At 39.0% G+C, this 18,708-nt stretch overlaps 1 protein-coding gene across 1 annotated transcript in view; it reads left to right on the forward strand.

Annotated features, from left to right (window-relative positions):
- Positions 1 to 18,708, forward strand: part of LOC133636376 (oxysterol-binding protein-related protein 10-like) — a 75,087-nt gene that overhangs the window by 35,926 nt on the left and 20,453 nt on the right. Inside the window, exons 2-5 of the mRNA XM_062030370.1 lie at positions 8,501 to 8,714; positions 12,772 to 12,942; positions 16,124 to 16,333; positions 16,406 to 16,507. Coding sequence (XP_061886354.1) covers positions 8,630 to 8,714; positions 12,772 to 12,942; positions 16,124 to 16,333; positions 16,406 to 16,507 — 568 coding nt within the window. The 5' untranslated portion in view covers positions 8,501 to 8,629. The remainder of the gene's footprint in view (positions 1 to 8,500; positions 8,715 to 12,771; positions 12,943 to 16,123; positions 16,334 to 16,405; positions 16,508 to 18,708) is intronic.

An 18,708-nucleotide genomic window follows, 5' to 3' on the forward strand; every position in this document is an offset into this window, starting at 1 on the left:
AATAGTACATTCTGTTTTTCACACACCTCTGTATAAGGTGGTCATTTTTTAATAGTACACCTGTTTTTTACACACCTGTGTATAAGGTGGTCACTTTGTAATAGTACATTGTTTTTCACACACCTGTGTATAAGGTGGTTGCTTTGTAATAGTATATTGTTTTTCACACACCTGTGTATAAGGTGGTTGCTTTGTAAGAGTGCATTCTGTTTTTCACCCACCTGTGTATAAGGTGATCTCTTTTTTCACAGTGCATTACTGTAAATGGAAAATGTTCCCACTGATGATTTTAAAGTACATTTCAGGCGACTGAGCTGCCAGGTTAGTGCAGTCAAATCTTCCAACTCCTTTACAGTTCAGCCTTGTGGACATGCCATAGATGTGCAGCTTGAAAAAGGTCAGCATGAATATGCGCTACATTTGCTAGTTACCGTATTTTCCGCACCATAAGCCGCCCCGTGTTGTAAGCCGCACCTTCAATGAATGGCATATTTCAAAACTTTGTTTACCTATTAGCCGCCCCGTGTTATTAGCCGCACCTACGCTGCGCTAAAGGGAATGTCAAAAAAACAGTCAGGTAGGTCAGTCAAACTTTAATAATATATTACAAACCAGCGTTCTAACAACTCTGTTCACTCCCAAAATGTAATGTGCAAAAGTGCAATCACAAAAATAGTAACACTCAAAATAGTGCAGAGCAATAGCAACATCAATAACTCAACGTTGCTCGAACGTTAATGTCACACAACACACAAAATAAACATTTAAAGCTCACTTTCTGAAGTTATTACTCATCCACAAATCCCTCGAATTATTCTTCTTCGGTGTGCTTCACTTGTTTTTTGACACCATCTGTGTCGTAGATCAACAGGGACGGAGCTGCGTGAAAAAAGTCACCCGGTCTCTTCGCTCATCTTTTCTTCATCCATCCATCCCTTCGAGTTAGCTTTTATGATGACGCCGGCTGGAAAGTTCTCTTTTGGCAAGGTCTTCCTTTTGAATATCACCATGGGTGGAAGTTTCTGGCCAATAGCATGGCAAGCTAGAACCACAGTGAAGGACGACTTCTCATTCCCTGTGGTGCGAATATTCACCGTACGTGCTCCCGTTGTATCCACAGTGCGGTTCACAGGAATATCAACATTTTGTGGTCTTTACAGAAACACACAAATGAAATGAAACGTAATATCCGTGCGCTTCTTCTTCTACGGGGGCGGGTGCTCACCTTGGCGGTTGCTTACAGTAGAAGAAGCGCTTCCTCTTCTACGGGGAAAAAGGATGGCGGCTGTTTACCGTAGTTGCGAGACCTAAACTTTATGAAAATAAATATTAATATTAATCTATATACAAGGCGCACCGGGTTATAAGCCGCACTGTCAACTTTTGAGAAAATTTGTGGTTTTTAGGTGCGGCTTATGGTGTGGAAAATACGGTACTCTTTGGCGGGCCAAACGAAATGAGGCCCGCGGGCCCCACTTTGGACATCCCTGCTCTAGAACGAGTCCGCCAAGTCCCCTTTCGCCCTCGAGTACGTCGGTCATCCCAACACCAGCCCGGGTGGGGAGGCAGCGTGATGGCGGGACGCAACCGAGGTCAACGGGTGACTCAGGCGAAGCAGGGTCACTGAGTCAGAGGCGAGGTGGGAGCGCCACATGAGCCGCAAGAAGGATGGGAATAGATGACTGTTGGCAGAGGCCCAAAAAAAGTCCTAACCCGACACATTTTCTAACTCAAGCATCCTTGGAAATTTGTACATGCAAATTATAGTAGGAAGCCAATCACTTCCTGCTTCTGAAGGTTGATACAGACAACTTATAAATAAGTGTTACTTTTAAATGGAGATTTAAATGTAGGGTTAGGGATGTGTCACGGTACAGTGGAGAAGGAGACGATACGGAGGCAGCATGTTTATTAATATACAAGGATGATGTGTGTGATTAATCCAAATATATATAGTGTGACTATGTGAAGTGATTATATGTAGAGTGTTATCGGGTGGTGTTGAGATTGATGCAGAAGTCCAGAAAGGGCAAGACAGGCTCGGAGGGTAGGCAAGTGCTCAGGGGATGGAGCGCGGCGTCGTTGTCGGGGGCAGGCATGAGGTCGAGATCCGGGAAGGCAGCAGGAAGTCCGGAGGGGATCCGGGAAGACAAGACACACAGCTCGAAACCAGGGAATGACGAAGGGGCTGCTGGATGACGACACATGACAAGACACGATGAGCACAAAGGAGGGGAAACACAAAGAGCGAGGAAGCACATAGGCAAGGAAGCTAGAGACGTGTAAGGCTTACTGTACTGGTACAAGTAGCTACGTTCTGGCACTGGAACGCAGGACACGCTGGCTTAAGAAGGCAGGGTAGCTCTCCTCAGCATCAGGTGTGTTGATTGTTGTGGGAGCGCAGCTGTGCAGTATCTTTAACCCAGGGGTCGGCAACCCAAAATGTTGAAAGAGGCGATATTGGACCAAAAATACAAAAAACGAATCTGTCTGGAACTGCAAAAAATGAAACGCCTTATATAAGTGTTATAATGAAGGCAACAAATGATGTGTCTATATTAGCCTACTATCAAAATGACTATATGTCGCAGGCTGACGCAAATCTTAAAAGAAAACTGGTTTTGTTTAATAAAATTCTACTCAAACATTTAATAAAGTCAAATACAAAAATAACAAGAGAAGTATCCAACACTTTTCTTTCCTAAAGTAAATGTGTACAGCATATATAGATATCTACATCAACAATATACTTTGCCTGAGTGGCTGGACAGGACAAAAAATACAAAGTAATTTTTTTCTTCTTTAAAAAAAAAAAAAAAAAAGTGCATGAATGTACAATCGAGTGAGCGACCCATCTTTTTGTCATGGTGGATTCTTTTCAAACTTTTTAGTAGTTTTTATTTAGACAGTTCCCAATTTTCCTTCCGGGACCTCCCATGAAGGACCACCATTAGACGTTTCTTTAAAACGTAAACACCCGGTGGCTGGACAGGACAAAAAAAGAAAATTCAGTTTTTGTTTTTTTTTTTCTTTTAAAAAACAAAAAAGTGCGTGAATGTACAATCGAGTGAGGGAGCCATCTTTTTGACATGATGGATTATTTTCAAACTTATTACGGTATTTTCGGAGTATAAGTTGCTCCGGAGTATAAGTCGCACCGGCCGAAAATGCATAATAAAGAAGGAAAAAAACATATATAAGTCGCACTGGAGTATAAGTCGCATTTTTTGGGGAAATTTATTTGATAAAACTCAACACCAAGAATAGACATTTGAAAGGCAATTTAAAATAAATAAAGAATAGTGAACAACAGGCTGAATAAGTGTACGTTATATGACGCATAAATAACCAACTGAGAATGTGCCTGGTATGTAAACGTAACATATTATGGTAAGAGTCATTCAAATAACTATAACATATAGAACATTCTATACCAGGGGTCACCAACCTTTTTGAAACCAAGAGCTACTTCTTGGGTAGTGATTAATGCGAAGGGCTACCAGTTTGATACACACTTAAATAAATTGCCAGAAATAGCCAATTTGCTCAATTGACCTTTAACTCTATGTTATTATTAATAATTAATGATATTTACACTTAATTGAACGGTTTAAAAGAGAAGAAAACACGAAAAAAATGACAATTAAATTTTGAAACATAGTTTATCTTCAATTTCGACTCTTTAAAATTCAAAATTCAACCGAAAAAAAGAAGAGAAAAACTTAAAAAAAGAATTTGTGGAACATCATTAGTAATTTTTCCTGATTAAGATTAATTTTAGAATTTTGATGACATGTTTTAAATAGGTTAAAATCCAATCTACACTTTGTTAGAATAAATAACAAATTGGACCAAGCTATATTTCTAACAAAGACAAATCATTATTTCTTCTAGATTTTCCAGAACAAAAATTTTAAAAGGAATTAAAAAAAACTTGAAATAAGATTTAAATTTGATTCTACAGATTTTCTAGATTTGCCAGAATAATTTTTTTGAATTTTAATCATAATAAGTTTGAAGAAATATTCTTCGTCGAAAAAACAGAAGCTAAAATGAAGAAATAAATTAAAATGTATTTGTTATTCTTTACAATAAAAAAAATAAATTTACTTGAACATTGATTTAAATTGTCAGGAAAGAAGAGGAAGGAATTCAAAAGGTAAAAAGGTATATGTGTTTACAAATCCTAAAATCATTTTTAAGGTTGTATTTTTTCTCCAAAATTGTCTTTCTGAAAGTTATAAGAAGCAAAGTTAAAAAAAAGAATGAATTTATTTAAACAAGTGAAGACCAAGTCTTTAAAATATTTTCTTGGATTTTCAAATTCTATTTGAGTTTTGTCTCTCTTAGAATCAAAAATGTCGGGCAAAGCGAGACCAGCTTGCTAGTAAATAAATACAATTTAAAAAATAGAGGCAGCTCACTGGTAAGTGCTGCTATTTGAGCTATTTTTAGAACAGGCCGACGGGCTACTCATCTGGTCCTTACGGGCTACCTGGTGCCTGCGGGCACCGCGTTGGTGACCCCTGTTCTATACGTTTACCAAACAATCTCACTCCTAATCGCTAAATCCCATGAAATCTTATACGTCTAGTCTCTTACGTGAATGAACTAAATAATATCATTTGATATTTTACGGTAATGTGTTAATAATTTCACACACAAGTCGCTCCTGAGTATAAGTCGCACCCCCGGCCAACTATGAAAAAAACTGCGACTTACAGTCCGAAAAATACGGTAGTCATTTTTATTTAGAAAGTTCCCAATTTTCCTTCCGGGATCTCCCATGAAGGACCACCATTTGAGGTTTCTTTAAAACATAAACACCTGGTGCTGAGATGTGTGTGTGTGAAAAACTGGTCCCGGACAATCCTGATCTCAAATCTAAGCAACGAAATTGTGATTGCCATTTTCTCGCAGGATGGCGCAGCCCTGTCTCCATAAACACGTCTCCTTTCCGAGCTGTGCATTGATTGTCGCTCTCTCAGTCATGGTAATGTGTGCGCATTGATCCCGCCTTCCAGTCCCTATTCGTCATTTGCTGCCGCGCACTTTTTTTGTTCCCAGAGGGCAATTGGCGAATTGATTTCCAATGTGGTCATATCGCGGCCCTAAGCCTCCTTCAGTTCCTGTACTTTGTTCAAACATACCCTTTTCTGTTCCTTCAACTTCCCCCCTCCTCATTTTTACTCCACGTATTGATATGCTGAATGTTTATTATAGTGCTGTGTCAGCAACATTCTGGCATAAAAAGAATTGAGATCACAATTCTCCGGCATGATTTATAGGTAGGCGTCGTGTTGCATAGCACATGGTTGTCTTAGTTTTTTCTTTTGCCTTGTTCTTTGTGGTGTCGGGTGAGGATTTGCAGTGTTGCCTTGAGAGGCAAAAACAGTGACACAAACTATAAATGCACTTCAGATTGTTTATTGTCTGACTTGATTCCAAAATGATTACAAATTTGAAAACCTTTTTTTGTCACATGTTCCAGTGGGACGGTATCGTTTACATTTTTACTTATACCAGTAGAATAGAATAGAAAGTACTTTATTGATCCCTGGGGGAAATTCAGCCCCACAGTTCGCTCACAATAGACAATAATAATAATATAATATGTATAATATATTATATATATATATATAATATAGGAATAGTATAAATATATTCTACATATATTCTACATTTAAGTGCAGTCAAGGAACATATGCATTATACAGTACCAACTCGGTATCAATTTTGTTTAAAAACAATGTATTTTATCTTCATGACTTTGTGACAAGAAAGTTGAACTGACTTGCACTTGAAATAATGTAAATAAAAAATGTTCAGGACCACATTTAACAAAATAAAATACAACGCGCAACATATCAATTATCACTCAAAACCAAGATAATTACAGAACTTAGCAAATGTGCAAAAAACATGCTTTGCTGTTTGACTGAGACCCTTATTTTGTCAGACGGGATTTAGCGTGCAGTGCTTTTATTGTGAAGGCCAAAAATGTGTTGTTGGTCTATAAAGGGGAACTGTTCTTTTTTAGGGAATTTTGCCCAAAATTAATTAACAATCTTAATGTAAGACAAGAACACATGTTTTTCTTTGTTATGCATTCTGAATCTTAAATAAACGTTAGCAAAAGTCAGCTAACTGTCAGGTTTGTCCCTGACAGTTTGGTTATGTTTTAGTTTTTCCTCTGTGTTTGTCTTTATTTCCTGTCAGCGCTTTTATTTTGGGTGTTTTCCTGCACCAATCCTGCCTTCTTTATATCTTGGGGTTCGTCACCAACACACTGTGACAGAGATGGGTGGGAGGGATTACAAAAAGAGGCAAAGCATTTCCTCGATCCGGCCATCAATGTTAAAGCATTGTTAAGCCTCTCTGCCATCGAAATCTCCGCGGGGTTCGTGTTAGGCTGGAGTATTCTGTCACGGTGTGTTGGTGATGAACCCCAAGATGCCGAGAAGGCAGGATTGGTGCAGGAAAACACCCAAAATAAAAGCGCTGACTGGAAATAAAGACAAACACAGAGGAAAAACTAAAACATAACCAAACTGTCAGGGACAAACCCGGCACTAACAGAGGGGTAATTGGAGTTGCCCAATTCTGCCTATGAAGTGCACTAAAACAACCAAAAAACTCCATTAAGGTTTTATATACATGCTGTAAGTATATATGTAATGTAGTAACATTCATAATAACACGTAATATTTACATATTTTGATCATTTTAAGCATTCATTTCATAGACTCATCACAATGTTCACTTTTCCCTTCAACAACAACAACACTACTAACCATGGCAGACTTGATGAGAGACAACAAAGACTACTTTAGGACAAATTATACTGTACAATGTCTGCTCTCACTGGGATAAAGACTGAGGGGATGTTTTTATCTTCCCGTTTACGCGAAGAATTAAACATAATCCTTGCAAAGGGTTAAAAAAAAAACGAGCGTCTTTTCGTGTCTTTCTGGCCATCTCCAGGTCTAAGTTGGATGTCAAAGTTGACCAACTTGTAAGTTTATGTCCACAACCGTCTACTATCCAGGTGAGAGGCATGATTTATAATCTAGAATTAACTTTCACCAACTCTGAGGCGATGCAGCGGCTCAATTTGTCAATATAGCAACATAAGATAGTTAGCTTTCTGTAATCACATCCTCACTAAAAGTAGTTTCTCTGCGTCACCACTTATAATAGCAATATTGCTAATACTTGTTAATATTCAGGTCATGGCGTGTAAAAGGAGTATTGTTGGCGCTTTTTAAATGTTTTTAGGGGACTTTATGGGCGCAATACAATGGATGACTCCCATTGCCAGCCACCTAGAATGAGCCGATTATTACAAATTAGAATGCAAAAAAAAAGAAGTGTTCTTGTCTCATAAGGATTGTCAGTGATAGGCAAAATTCCAAAAAAAAAGAGCAGCAACCAGCATGTCAAGAATGGTCCATTTTGAAAAATGACATCACGTACCTGTATGTGTGTGAATCAAGATCGCAATCTTTTAACAATTAATTATGCTGCCATAATTGGCATACAGATGCTTGAAATGTCATTTTTGACCCTAAATTCCTGTTAAAAACGATTACTGGTCATGGAATAACTTACAAAAGGATCTGAAGTTCCCTGAGCTGATCACTTTGGGGGAATTTCAGGCCATTTTAAAGGATTGAGAAACTGTTCCTATTAGGCATTGTAAGTTGTTTTTACTGAAACATTGCATACATTGTTTTGACCTATCACATGGTTTATGTTCAGTTCAGTTCAGTTTCAGTTTATTTCAAACATGCATACGATACAATGTAATGCATCACAGTTCCGATTGTTTCATTGGAGCTTATCCTACCCCTTTTCATACCATAACAATTTTATCCAAATTCCTTGTTCTCTGTAACAGAACAGTGAACAAATAAATAAATAATATACCATAGTAAACATACAAATATTAAATACATAAATAATCTTTGTCACATAAAAAAAAAAGGGGAAAAAAAAGGTTCAAGATAATTCTTGTTCTGTGTACTTTGTGAACACTTGTAGTTTGAACAGTCTCTTAAACGGAATCATTTTGTTGCTTTGTTTGATTTATTTGGTTAATCCGTTCCATAATTTAATTCCACATACTGATATACTAAAGGTTTTAAGTGTTGTACGAGCATACAGATGTTTTAAATGAGATTTTCATCTAAGTTTATATTTCTCCTCTTTTGTTGTTAATATATGTAAATAATTAATTTATATATATTAACATATATACTGCTGCTGTTTTTGTTGTTTACATGTATTTCTGTACCTTTTTGTTTTGCTGCCCTCTTGGCCAGGTCACTCTTGGAAAAGCGAGTTTACTCTCAATGAGTTTTAGCTGGCTAAATTAAGGCTATTGATTAATTGAAAGTTTGTATTCAGCACCGCCATGAATTTGTCTTTTTGTTGTCTTTTTCTTTGGCTTTTACGTCCATTTCCAAACAAACTAACTTTGTTTTTGTTGTCATTCCAGGTGCGCCTGTAGCGAACCTCCCGTCGCTTGCCGCGCCGTCCCCCACTAGACTCCTCCGCCCCCTCCCGCTATTGAATTTTTTTTTTCTCCCACTGGAGGCGGAGCGCCCACGTGCGAATTCATGATCGCATGACCGTGGATATGGACACAGTCCTGAGCCACTTTGTCAAGAACACGGGAGCAGAACCAGGATTGGCCAGAGACCTGCTAGAAGGTGCGTCACACGTGTGGGTTTCGTTTGTACAGGTGTACCTAATGTAAGGGTGGAGACGACAAATAGATAAAATAAAAATGGATCTCAACCCTTTCATTTGAATTTTGCTCCTGAAAGAAATCTATAAAGCAGTGTAATATTTTTGCACGTGCACCGAAATCTCGTGGTCAGGTGTGAGAAGCCTCAGCTGCACCAATAGCTAGTGGCTATCAGTTGGGTACTGGAGCGCTGCGGCGAAGTGGACTTACGTAGTGTCTGGTGAAAAACTTTTTAAAGGGGAAGTTGTGGCGGGAGAGGAAATTGGCGAGAGAAAAAGTGAGATAACTGCCAGAAGGCAACAGCTAGCGTTAGCATTAGGGCTGCACGATTCTGTGGAAAAACCTATTTGCCTTTTTTTTTTCAAAAATTGCGATTGTGATTGGTTTTGTAATTTTTATATTTTATACGTATAAATGCATAAAAGTGTGGGAATTGGGAGTAAAAAAAGACATGTTATTTTTAGACTGTCAATCGTCATATTCTTGTATCAAGGTGCCGCACATCAGAACAACACGCAAAAATATTTGACTTTATGCAGGCAGACTCACAGCTTTTGTTCACATCACGGGTGTCCAAACTACTGCCCGTGGGCAAAGTGCGGCCCAACGGCGTCTTCAATTTGGCACGCGAAACTGCACGAGTGCAGTAAACCGTGGCAGGAAGCGGTGTATACATACTGTATCATACACAAATAGCTGCCCTTTTGTCCTTTTGGCCAACAAAAGTACCTCAACCATTATACTTGAAAGAAAAACAGTACAGCATTTACTTGTATGACCTAATCCAAACAACCTTCCCTAGTCGTGGTGTAGGAAAAAAAAATCAGCACAAAAAGTCAACACACATTGTCACACATGACACAACCTTTGTGAATATTATAAAAAAAATGTCCAATCAACATAAAAAAAATCACATCCATTTAAATCCACTACAATGCATGATGGGAAAAATGCAAAACAGTCTCTCCACACTTATCCAAGTTTGACTATCTGCTTAATATTTCTGATTGATTAAACAAGGTAGGAGTCGAACTTTCACATACTTTTAATATCCAATTATAATAATTATTAATAATGTATCCATTTTGTTAATTTAATAATATGTACTCATATGTATGTTACTTTACATGCAGTCGGCTTTCAGCCCCCGGCCAAATTTTTTAAGCCCAATGGGGCCCCGAAGTCAAAAAGTTTGGACACCCTTGGTCTACATCACGCTCTTAAACTGAAAAAAATAATCGATAAAAACTATACAGTATTTATAACGTAATCATAATATATAATAATAATGCAAGTAACCATTTAAAAAGATCAACTTTTATTTCTCATTCCTGTAGAAAGTTTTACCAGTACAGTACAACATTAAGTTGTACTGTAATTGGTAGGTAAATAACTTTGTTATCCTGAATAAAAAATAAAAAATAAAGAAATAATAAAATGGACTCATTTCTTTAAGCAAAAAATTTAACTCAAATAAATATCTTAAAGGGGATCTGCACTTTTTGGGGATTTTTGCCTATCGTTCACAATCATTAAGAGAGACAAAACGATGGATGTTTTTTTTTTAATGCATTCTGAACTCATAAATAAAAGTTCACTTACACCGTAGCTAATAGGAGGTCCTCTATTCCGCCCATAAAACCCAATAAAAAACCATTCAAAAAGCGCAGGTTACATTTGGTGACCTGAATATTCACAAGTATTAGTGATATTGGTATTATAAGCGCTAACGCAGAGGAACTACTTTTAGCGGCGTCGTGATCACTAGCTTAAGTGTCTATGTTGACATGATAAGAGTGGTAAGCTGCTTCCTTGCTCGTGGAAGTTTGTTGTAGATCAGGGGTCGTCAACCCGGCGATCGACCACTCGATCTTTGGGACCCTATTGGTCGACCGCGAAAATATTAGAAAAAAATAATATATTAATATGACATCAGCGATCACTCTTCCTGAACATGCCCGCACGCCTCGACTCTCTCTCTTCAGCCACACATCCGCCGCTCTCGACACCGCGGCCACACACCTGGAGGGTGGCTACGCACTGCACCTGCTCGTCTCACAAACGCGCACGGCTTGACGTGCACAAAAGTCATCGACTGTTGCAACGCATCGGACATTTTCTAGCTCCACCACGAGTGAACGACCATCATCGCTCGCCTGCGACGGGAAGCTAACAAGCCAGATCCTGGCGTCTGTGAACATTGCTCCAAAGTACGGTTTTTGTGTTGATTGACTGTGCGTACAAAACTAAACATTGACTTGTGCAAAGGCAGTAATATATGTCCCCGTTTATCCCCTCTTAGTCACACAGGAAAAACACGCCTGGTGAACAGCTGATTTTACTACTTCCTGTTCTGACGTAATCTGACTCGCGTGCCATATGTGACCAAAGGATGAACAAATATACTACAGTACTAAGACTGTGGTGGCCATAAACAGTTAGCTTCTAAAGTTGGGGGTGCCCAAAGTGGGGCACAGGGGCCATCTGTGGTCCGTGACTCGTTTGTCATTGGCCACATTACAAAAAACACCAGCAAAAATTGGGAAAACAGCACAATGAGGAAAAAAACTAAACATCAACCAATAACAGTACAAAGCTTTGTCTTTAAAAAACAAAAACAAAAAATAAAGCATGTTAAAATATGATGTTTATATATATATAGTTGACGCAGGGTTAGATCTTGCTTAGTTTTTTTTGGTTGAGACCAGGGATCTTTGGCTCTAAAAGGTTGGTGACCACTGTCCTAGATTATAAATCATGCCTCGCACTTGGATAGTAGAAGGCTGAGGACGTATTGCGACAAATTGGTACACTATGACAGCCAATTTAGACCCGGATATGGCGAGAACGACACGAAAAGACGCTTCCACGCTTCTTCACCTAAATGGGAACATAGGAACGTCATAGCAGTCGTGCATCCCATTGACAGCAGACGCTGTACAGTAAGTAATGTTTTGTTATGATTGTTGGTTCTCTTGAAGTCTGCTGTGGGTAATAATCAGTCATGTTGTTGAAATAAAAAGTGAAAGTCTTTGAAATTAATGCGCCGCGTAACCTTGAAATGATCAAATTACGTCAACATTAAATGTTATTATAAATGTTACTACATTACATATATACTTACATCATGTATATACTTACATCATGTACAGTATGTTTTTTTTAAGTGCATTATAGGCAGAATAGAGCGACTCCATTGTAAGCTGACTTTTGATCACATTTATTTAATATTTAGAATACATACAAAAAGGAACACAAATGTGTTCTTGTCTTACGTGATGATTGTGAATGATAGGCAAAATTCCCAAAATAAATGCAGTTCCCCTTTTAAAGTGTACTCTTTGTTGCCATCTCGTGATTTGGTAATTTTTACGCCTTTGTCCGTGTTGATGGGCTCATATTGCCCATCTATTTTGAAGCTGCAGTATTACCACAACATGACTTTTGGATTTATAATCATATTTTTTTTCCCTCCTAATGTTTGTTACTTTGCGGAACTTCTCACTGGCGAGGAACCGTGCTTCCCGTGTGTGCGGTCTCACTGAATCTCTTTCCGCCCACCGAGACAAAGATTGTGAATGAGTGAAAAGAGGGCTCACTGTGTTCAGTCAATCCTACTGTTAAATAAACGCGATGCACATAGTGAGACCCCTTTCTCCCTGTTTGAAGCGAATAATTGCGAGGTTTAACAATTGTGATTGGCCGACATTTCAGTCATTAATTGAAACCTCGATTAATCGTGCAGCCCTAGTTAGCATTAGCACTAGTGTTGCCGATAGTAATGTTTACTAGTTTAAACCAGATTGGATCAAACTCTTCCCTGGAGTTTAGGAACAAGCTCATGTTCTGTAAATATTGGTGGCACTGTGTTTATATGTATGAGTGCACGCGTGTGTTGTTCTGTACCTTGTTTGTTGACAGCATAAAAGGTGTTATTTACGACCAATTTCTGTGCTCCCGGTGAAAAAGCAAAGCAAAGCGCGCAGCCGAAAGTGTGAGCGGGTCTTTCCTCCGTGCAGGCAAGAAGTGGGACTTGAGCGCGGCCCTCAGTGACTTTGAACAGCTGCAAGCGGTGCATGCTGGGAGCTTGCCGTACTTCCTCCCAGAGGAGAGGATGTACCTGCCTCCCGAAAAGGAGATGGCCGGACTCGGACGGCCTTTACTCCAGCGCCAAGACCAGGTGGTGCTTGGTGAGTGTTTTTTGTTGTCTCACCGTCAGGGCGGTGCATCTAAAGCTGACCAACATGGATGTCGTCATGCTGGTGTCAGTCTGGTACGAGTACTGCCCTTGCTATTGACATTTGGATCATTCAGCCCTAAAACTTATTGCAACGTAATACTGATACGCTGGCCAAAGACCACCTTAATTGTGAGGTTTTTATGGTTCTACCACTTGTTCTGCAAAGCAACCAATAACAGCGGGTCATTAAGAAGCACTAAAAGTCATTAAATGGATCTTGCAAAAATTAAAGCCTTAAATGGCAATTGTACAATACAATTGTCTCGTTAGTGAGGAACACTGCTAAATAAGATTAAAGATTAAGATTAAAGATACCAATGATTGTCACACACACACTAGATGTGGTGAAATTTGTCCTCTGCATTTGACCCATCCCCTTGGGGAGCAGTGGGCAGCAGCGGCGCCGCGCCCGGGAATCATTTTAATACCCAACAAATATGATTATAAAGCCAAATGTTTCTTTTTGGGAATATTTCATCGTCATACTAAATGAGCATAATGAGCCCATCAGCACAGATGTTGTGATGGCATTGGCAACAAAAAAAAGACAATAAAACAAACCACCCGACCCAGTTTTTTCCAACTGGGTAAAAACTGCACTTGAAGATGTTCAATATTTATTGAGATGCAATTTTACTAACAGAGATTGAGATTCCATTTCATGTTTGTTTACTTATTTAGGATAATTAAGTTATTGACCTTCCAATTACAATGGTTAAAATACTACATGTATTATGTTTGAAAGGCTTATTTGCAGTAGTATTATTATTATTATTACCGTATACATTATAATTGCAATGGTGCTTAATTTGGCCACAGTTATGGTCAACTTTTCAACATTATCATTGTCAAATGCTTACAATTTTGTCTATAAAGACTATTGCATGCTTTTGACTTACTGTGCATCTGTATTCAGAGTATTCACAGTGCATCACTTTTTCCACATTTTATTTTTCAGCCTTATTCCAAAATGGAATCAATCAAATCAAAATTATAAACACAATACCCCATAATGCCAATGTGAAAACGTTTTTGCAAACGTATTAAAAGTAATGTACATAAGTATTCAGTGGCTTTGCTCAATACTTAGTTGATGCACCTTTGGCAGAAATTCCAGCCTCAAGTCTTTTTGAACACAATGCCACAAGCTTGGCACACCTATCTTAGGGCAGTTTCAACCAATCCTCTTTGCAGCACCTCTTAAGCTCCATCAGGTTGGATGGGAAGGATTTCATCCAGGATGTCTCTGTTCATTGCTGCATTCATCTTTTCCTCTATCCTCACTAGTTTTAACAGTTTAAAGGCATCCCCACAGCATGATGCTGCCACTATCATGCTTCACTGTAGGGCTGGTATTTGACTGGTGATGAGCGGTGCCTGGTTTCCTCCAAACATGATGCCTGGCATTTACGCCAAAGACTTCAATCTTTGTCTCATCAGACCAGAGAATGTAGTTTTTCATGGTTTGAGAGTCTTTCAGGTGCTTTTTTTTTTTACTGAGAAATTACTTCCATCTGGCCACTCTACCATATAGGCCTGATTGGTGAATTGTCTTTCTGGAAGGTTCTCCTCTCTCCACAGAGGAATGCTGTAGCTCTGACAGAGTGACCATCTGGTCGTTTGTCACCTCCCTGACTAGGGTCCTTTTACCACAATTGCCAGCTCTAGGAAGAGTCCTGGTTGTTCCAAACTTCTTCCATTTACGGATGATGGAGACCACTGTGGTCATTGGGACCTTCAAGGCTGCAAATATTTTTCTGTACCCTTCCCCAGATTTGTGCCTGGTGGCAATCCTGTCCCAGATGTCTACAGACAATTATTTGGACTTCATGCTTGGTTTGTGCTCTGCCATGCACTGTCAAGCGTGGGACCTTTTATATATAGACTGGTGTGTGCCTTTCCAACCAACTGAATTTACCCCAGGTGGACTCCATTGAAGCTGTAGGAACATCTCAAGGAGGATCAGTTGAAACAGGAAGAACCTGATCTCACTGTTGAGCTTCAATACTCATGTCCATCTTAGTTTTTGATTTTGAATTATTTAGCAAAAATATCAACATTTTTTTCACATTGTCATTACTGGGTATTGTGTGTAGAATTTTGAAGACAAAAATTAATGTATTCCATTTTGGAATAGGGCAGTGACATGACAAAATGCGGACAAAGTAAAGCACTGCAAATACTTTACCAAATATCTGCAGTTGGAAATAAGCATTAAATGTGTTGCATTAAAAAGCATTCAATTAGATTTGTTGATGGCTGAATAAACATAACTATAAAACGCCATGTTTGTAAGCCAAGTTGGCATTGTTTAACAAGAGTATCCAACATTGGAACAACATTTATGAGTCAATGAAGAGGTTTGTCTGTAAAAAGCATTTATTCCATGCAAACGGGTTAAAAGTGTTTAGTCTGTTTTGGCCTTGTGCTCTGGGCAACATTAAAGTACGTTGCGACACATGACAGCTAATGCATTTAAATGGGTGTAATTTTTATTTATTTATGGTGTTTGGACATTTTTATCCGCAATGTTCAGTGAGCAGGTTGTGTTATGTGTGACCATGTGTGTTGACCTTTGTTAGTTGCAGTTTGTTTTTTTTGCACCATGACTAGGGAAGGTTATTGGTATTGTGTCATATAAGTAAAACCTGTGCTACAAATACAAAACACTTTTATCTGATCTGAATTAGTCACATTGTCCACAAGGTGACAGCAAATATGTAGCATTCAGAGACCGCCTGGTATTTAAGATTAATTTGAAAGCACTCCGCGGTGCGATTTTGTTGAACTCATGACGTCTTGTGGGAGAAATTGAAGAGGCTGTAGTTTGGACACCCCTGTTGTAGTGTATCGCTCCACCATTTTAGGGAAAGAGTGGGGATCCCGGGAAAACATGGACAAGGAGATCTAGTTGTCAGGATGTAACAGATTTATGTTTGTGGAAGTAAATCCTGTATCATGTACTTTGCTCGTCAAAGTTTCGTCTTTCATGGAAATCAGTGAGGGTTGTCTTAGCGACCATATTTTGTAGGAGAATGCAAAGTGCCGCGTAGGACCGGAGGGTTTAGACGAGGACCCCCCCCGCCCCCGTATCACCTGCGGCGTTTCTCATCGACATCTTTCTTTGGCAGCTCCCGAAAAGCATCAGCCGAGGGCCGCCTCCCGCGGCAGCTCGCCCGTCGCCTTCTTAGCATGCACGCACACCACCAACGCCGAGCAGCTGCTCAACACGCCCGAGTTCACCTTCCAGCTACCGGACCTCAGCATGTACCAGGACGACTTCAGGGTCACCGAGAGGGACCTGATCGAGAAGTCAATGATGATGGCGCTGGAGCACGCAGGTGAGCCTTAAATCGTCCCTGTGTGGAGACCCCGGCTTTGACGTGGACTCACCAAAAACTGTGTGCCTGCAGGGCGGCTCAACTGGTGGACCAAGGTGGTTCCAAACTGTCAGAGTCTGCTGCCCCTGACCACAACCGGAGACGGAAACTGCCTCCTGCACGCCGCCTCGCTCGGTGAGCTTCAAACATTTTCTATTGACAAAAATCTAAGGATTGGCGGCCATATTGATTTGATTATTTCCTTAACTTGGTTAAAACCTTCTTATGTAGTGGAGCTCTGCTTTTTTGCTGGGATTCTATTTTGGACTCACCAGCAATTGGTGAAATTCTGCAAGTATATATATATATATATATATATATATATATATATATATATATATATATATATATATATATATATATATATATATATAAGCCGCACCCACTAAATCTTGGAATATAAATATTTTCCCATATATTAGCCGCACCGGACTATAAGCCACAGATATATATACGTTGTAAAATGTGTTATTTACACAGAAATATTGAGTAAATGTTTATTTACATAGCTTAATTGTTTCCAAACGGTGTCTGCAACACGGCAGTAAAACGGATGATCAAACGAAACGTCAGTCATCGTCATGGACCCACTAGCTGCGGAAGCTAGCTCTCCAATCAGCTAAACGGACTCAATAACTCCATGGTGACATTTTGGTAAATTTACTGAGGAGTTTTTGAAACTGAAACAATACAAAAAGAATGCCATTGTAAATTAGGTTACAATACAGACACTCGTAAACCTGTTAGCATATTAGCTAGCTTGATTACATTACGATAACACGTACAAATATGCATGAAAACACTCCTACAGACATCACACGTGGGACGGTTTATTAAGTAAGAATTGTTTTAGTTATATTGTAAAACTTATAACAATTGCTTGGAGTGATGGATGAAGAATCCATAAGAGTAGAACCGCTATGGACGGCTAAACTCCGGTTAAAAAATAAAAACAAAACACTGCTGTTAAATGAAAGGACACCTGCAGTGGACAAATTCGTCCAAAAGATGACTCCATAGCACAAACAATAAAACACCCTCTGTGTTTTTTTTTTAAAATCATTTTTATTATTGCCGTCAACGCAGAAAAATAATCCATAATTTAGCCGCTATTATTACAAGCCGCAGGGTTCAAATGAAGCTTAGGAAAAAAGTAGTGGGTTGTAAAAATGCTATTTTTGACACATGCACAATCTTCATGTCAAAAATCCAACGGTTTGAATGCAATGCCATCCAAAAAGTCTCAAATACGACCATGAAAAGGTCTAAAAAATATATTATGGTTCTTCTTTTATTTTTAAACAAATGCACAAACTTCAGTCTCGCTGTCAAATATTTAGATTTAAGTGTGCTAATAATGTGCAGCCTGGTCAGAGTGTATCGAGCACTTTTTAATTTACTTTTAGTCTTTTGATGAAATGTGTTTTCCATCCATCCATCCATTTTCTACCGCTTATTCCCTTCGGGGTCGCGGGGGGGCGCTGGAGCCTATCTCAGCTGCAATCGGGCGGAAGGCGGGGTACACCCTGGACAAGTCGCCACCCTGCTTTTAGTTTGTCATATTCTAAATTGATTTGTTAAGTTGCCTTGAAAACACTTTTATTAAGGTTATTTATTGCAGAGCATCTCAGAAACTATGGAGGTTAATTTGTGTTTTTATTACCAAAGTTTTTTTTTTTTCATGTAACAGATTTTTTTGTGTTTTGTGTCGAAAAAATCTGCTACTTCAAAAAGCAAGATTCACTACCGGTAAATTAAGACTGAAGCTTTTGTAATAGGGACACAAACGAACCTCCATAAAAAAACTAATTTCACAACAAGATCTGCACTCCATGAATACATCAACAACAGCATGTCACACTAACCTAAAGGCGTGTTATTATTTTAGCTGAAATCAAGCATTTTTTATGTATGTTGTGTGTGTGTGTGTGTGTGTGTGTGTGTGTGTGTGTGTGTGTGTGTGTGTGTGTGTGTGTGTGTGTGTGTGTGTGTGTGTGTGTGTGTGTGTGTGTGTGTGTGTGTGTGTGTGTGTGTGTGTGTGTGTGTGTGTGTGTGTGTGTGTGTGTGTGTGTGTGTGTGTGTGTGTGTGTGTGTATATTAGGGCTGCAACAACTAATCGATTAAAATCGATTATAAAAATAGTTGGCGATTAATTTAGTCATCGATTCTTTGGATATATGCTATGCGCATGCGCAGAGGTTTTTGTTTTTTTTAATATACAAACCTTTATTTATAAACTGCAACATTTACAAACAGTTGAGAAACAATTATCAAAATAAGTATGCTGCCAGTATGCTGTTTTTTTTCCAATAAAATACTGGAAAGGATAGAAATGT

The sequence above is a fragment of the Entelurus aequoreus genome, linkage group LG20 (genome assembly GCF_033978785.1).
Source record: "Entelurus aequoreus isolate RoL-2023_Sb linkage group LG20, RoL_Eaeq_v1.1, whole genome shotgun sequence".
Taxonomy (NCBI): Eukaryota; Metazoa; Chordata; class Actinopteri; order Syngnathiformes; family Syngnathidae; genus Entelurus; species Entelurus aequoreus.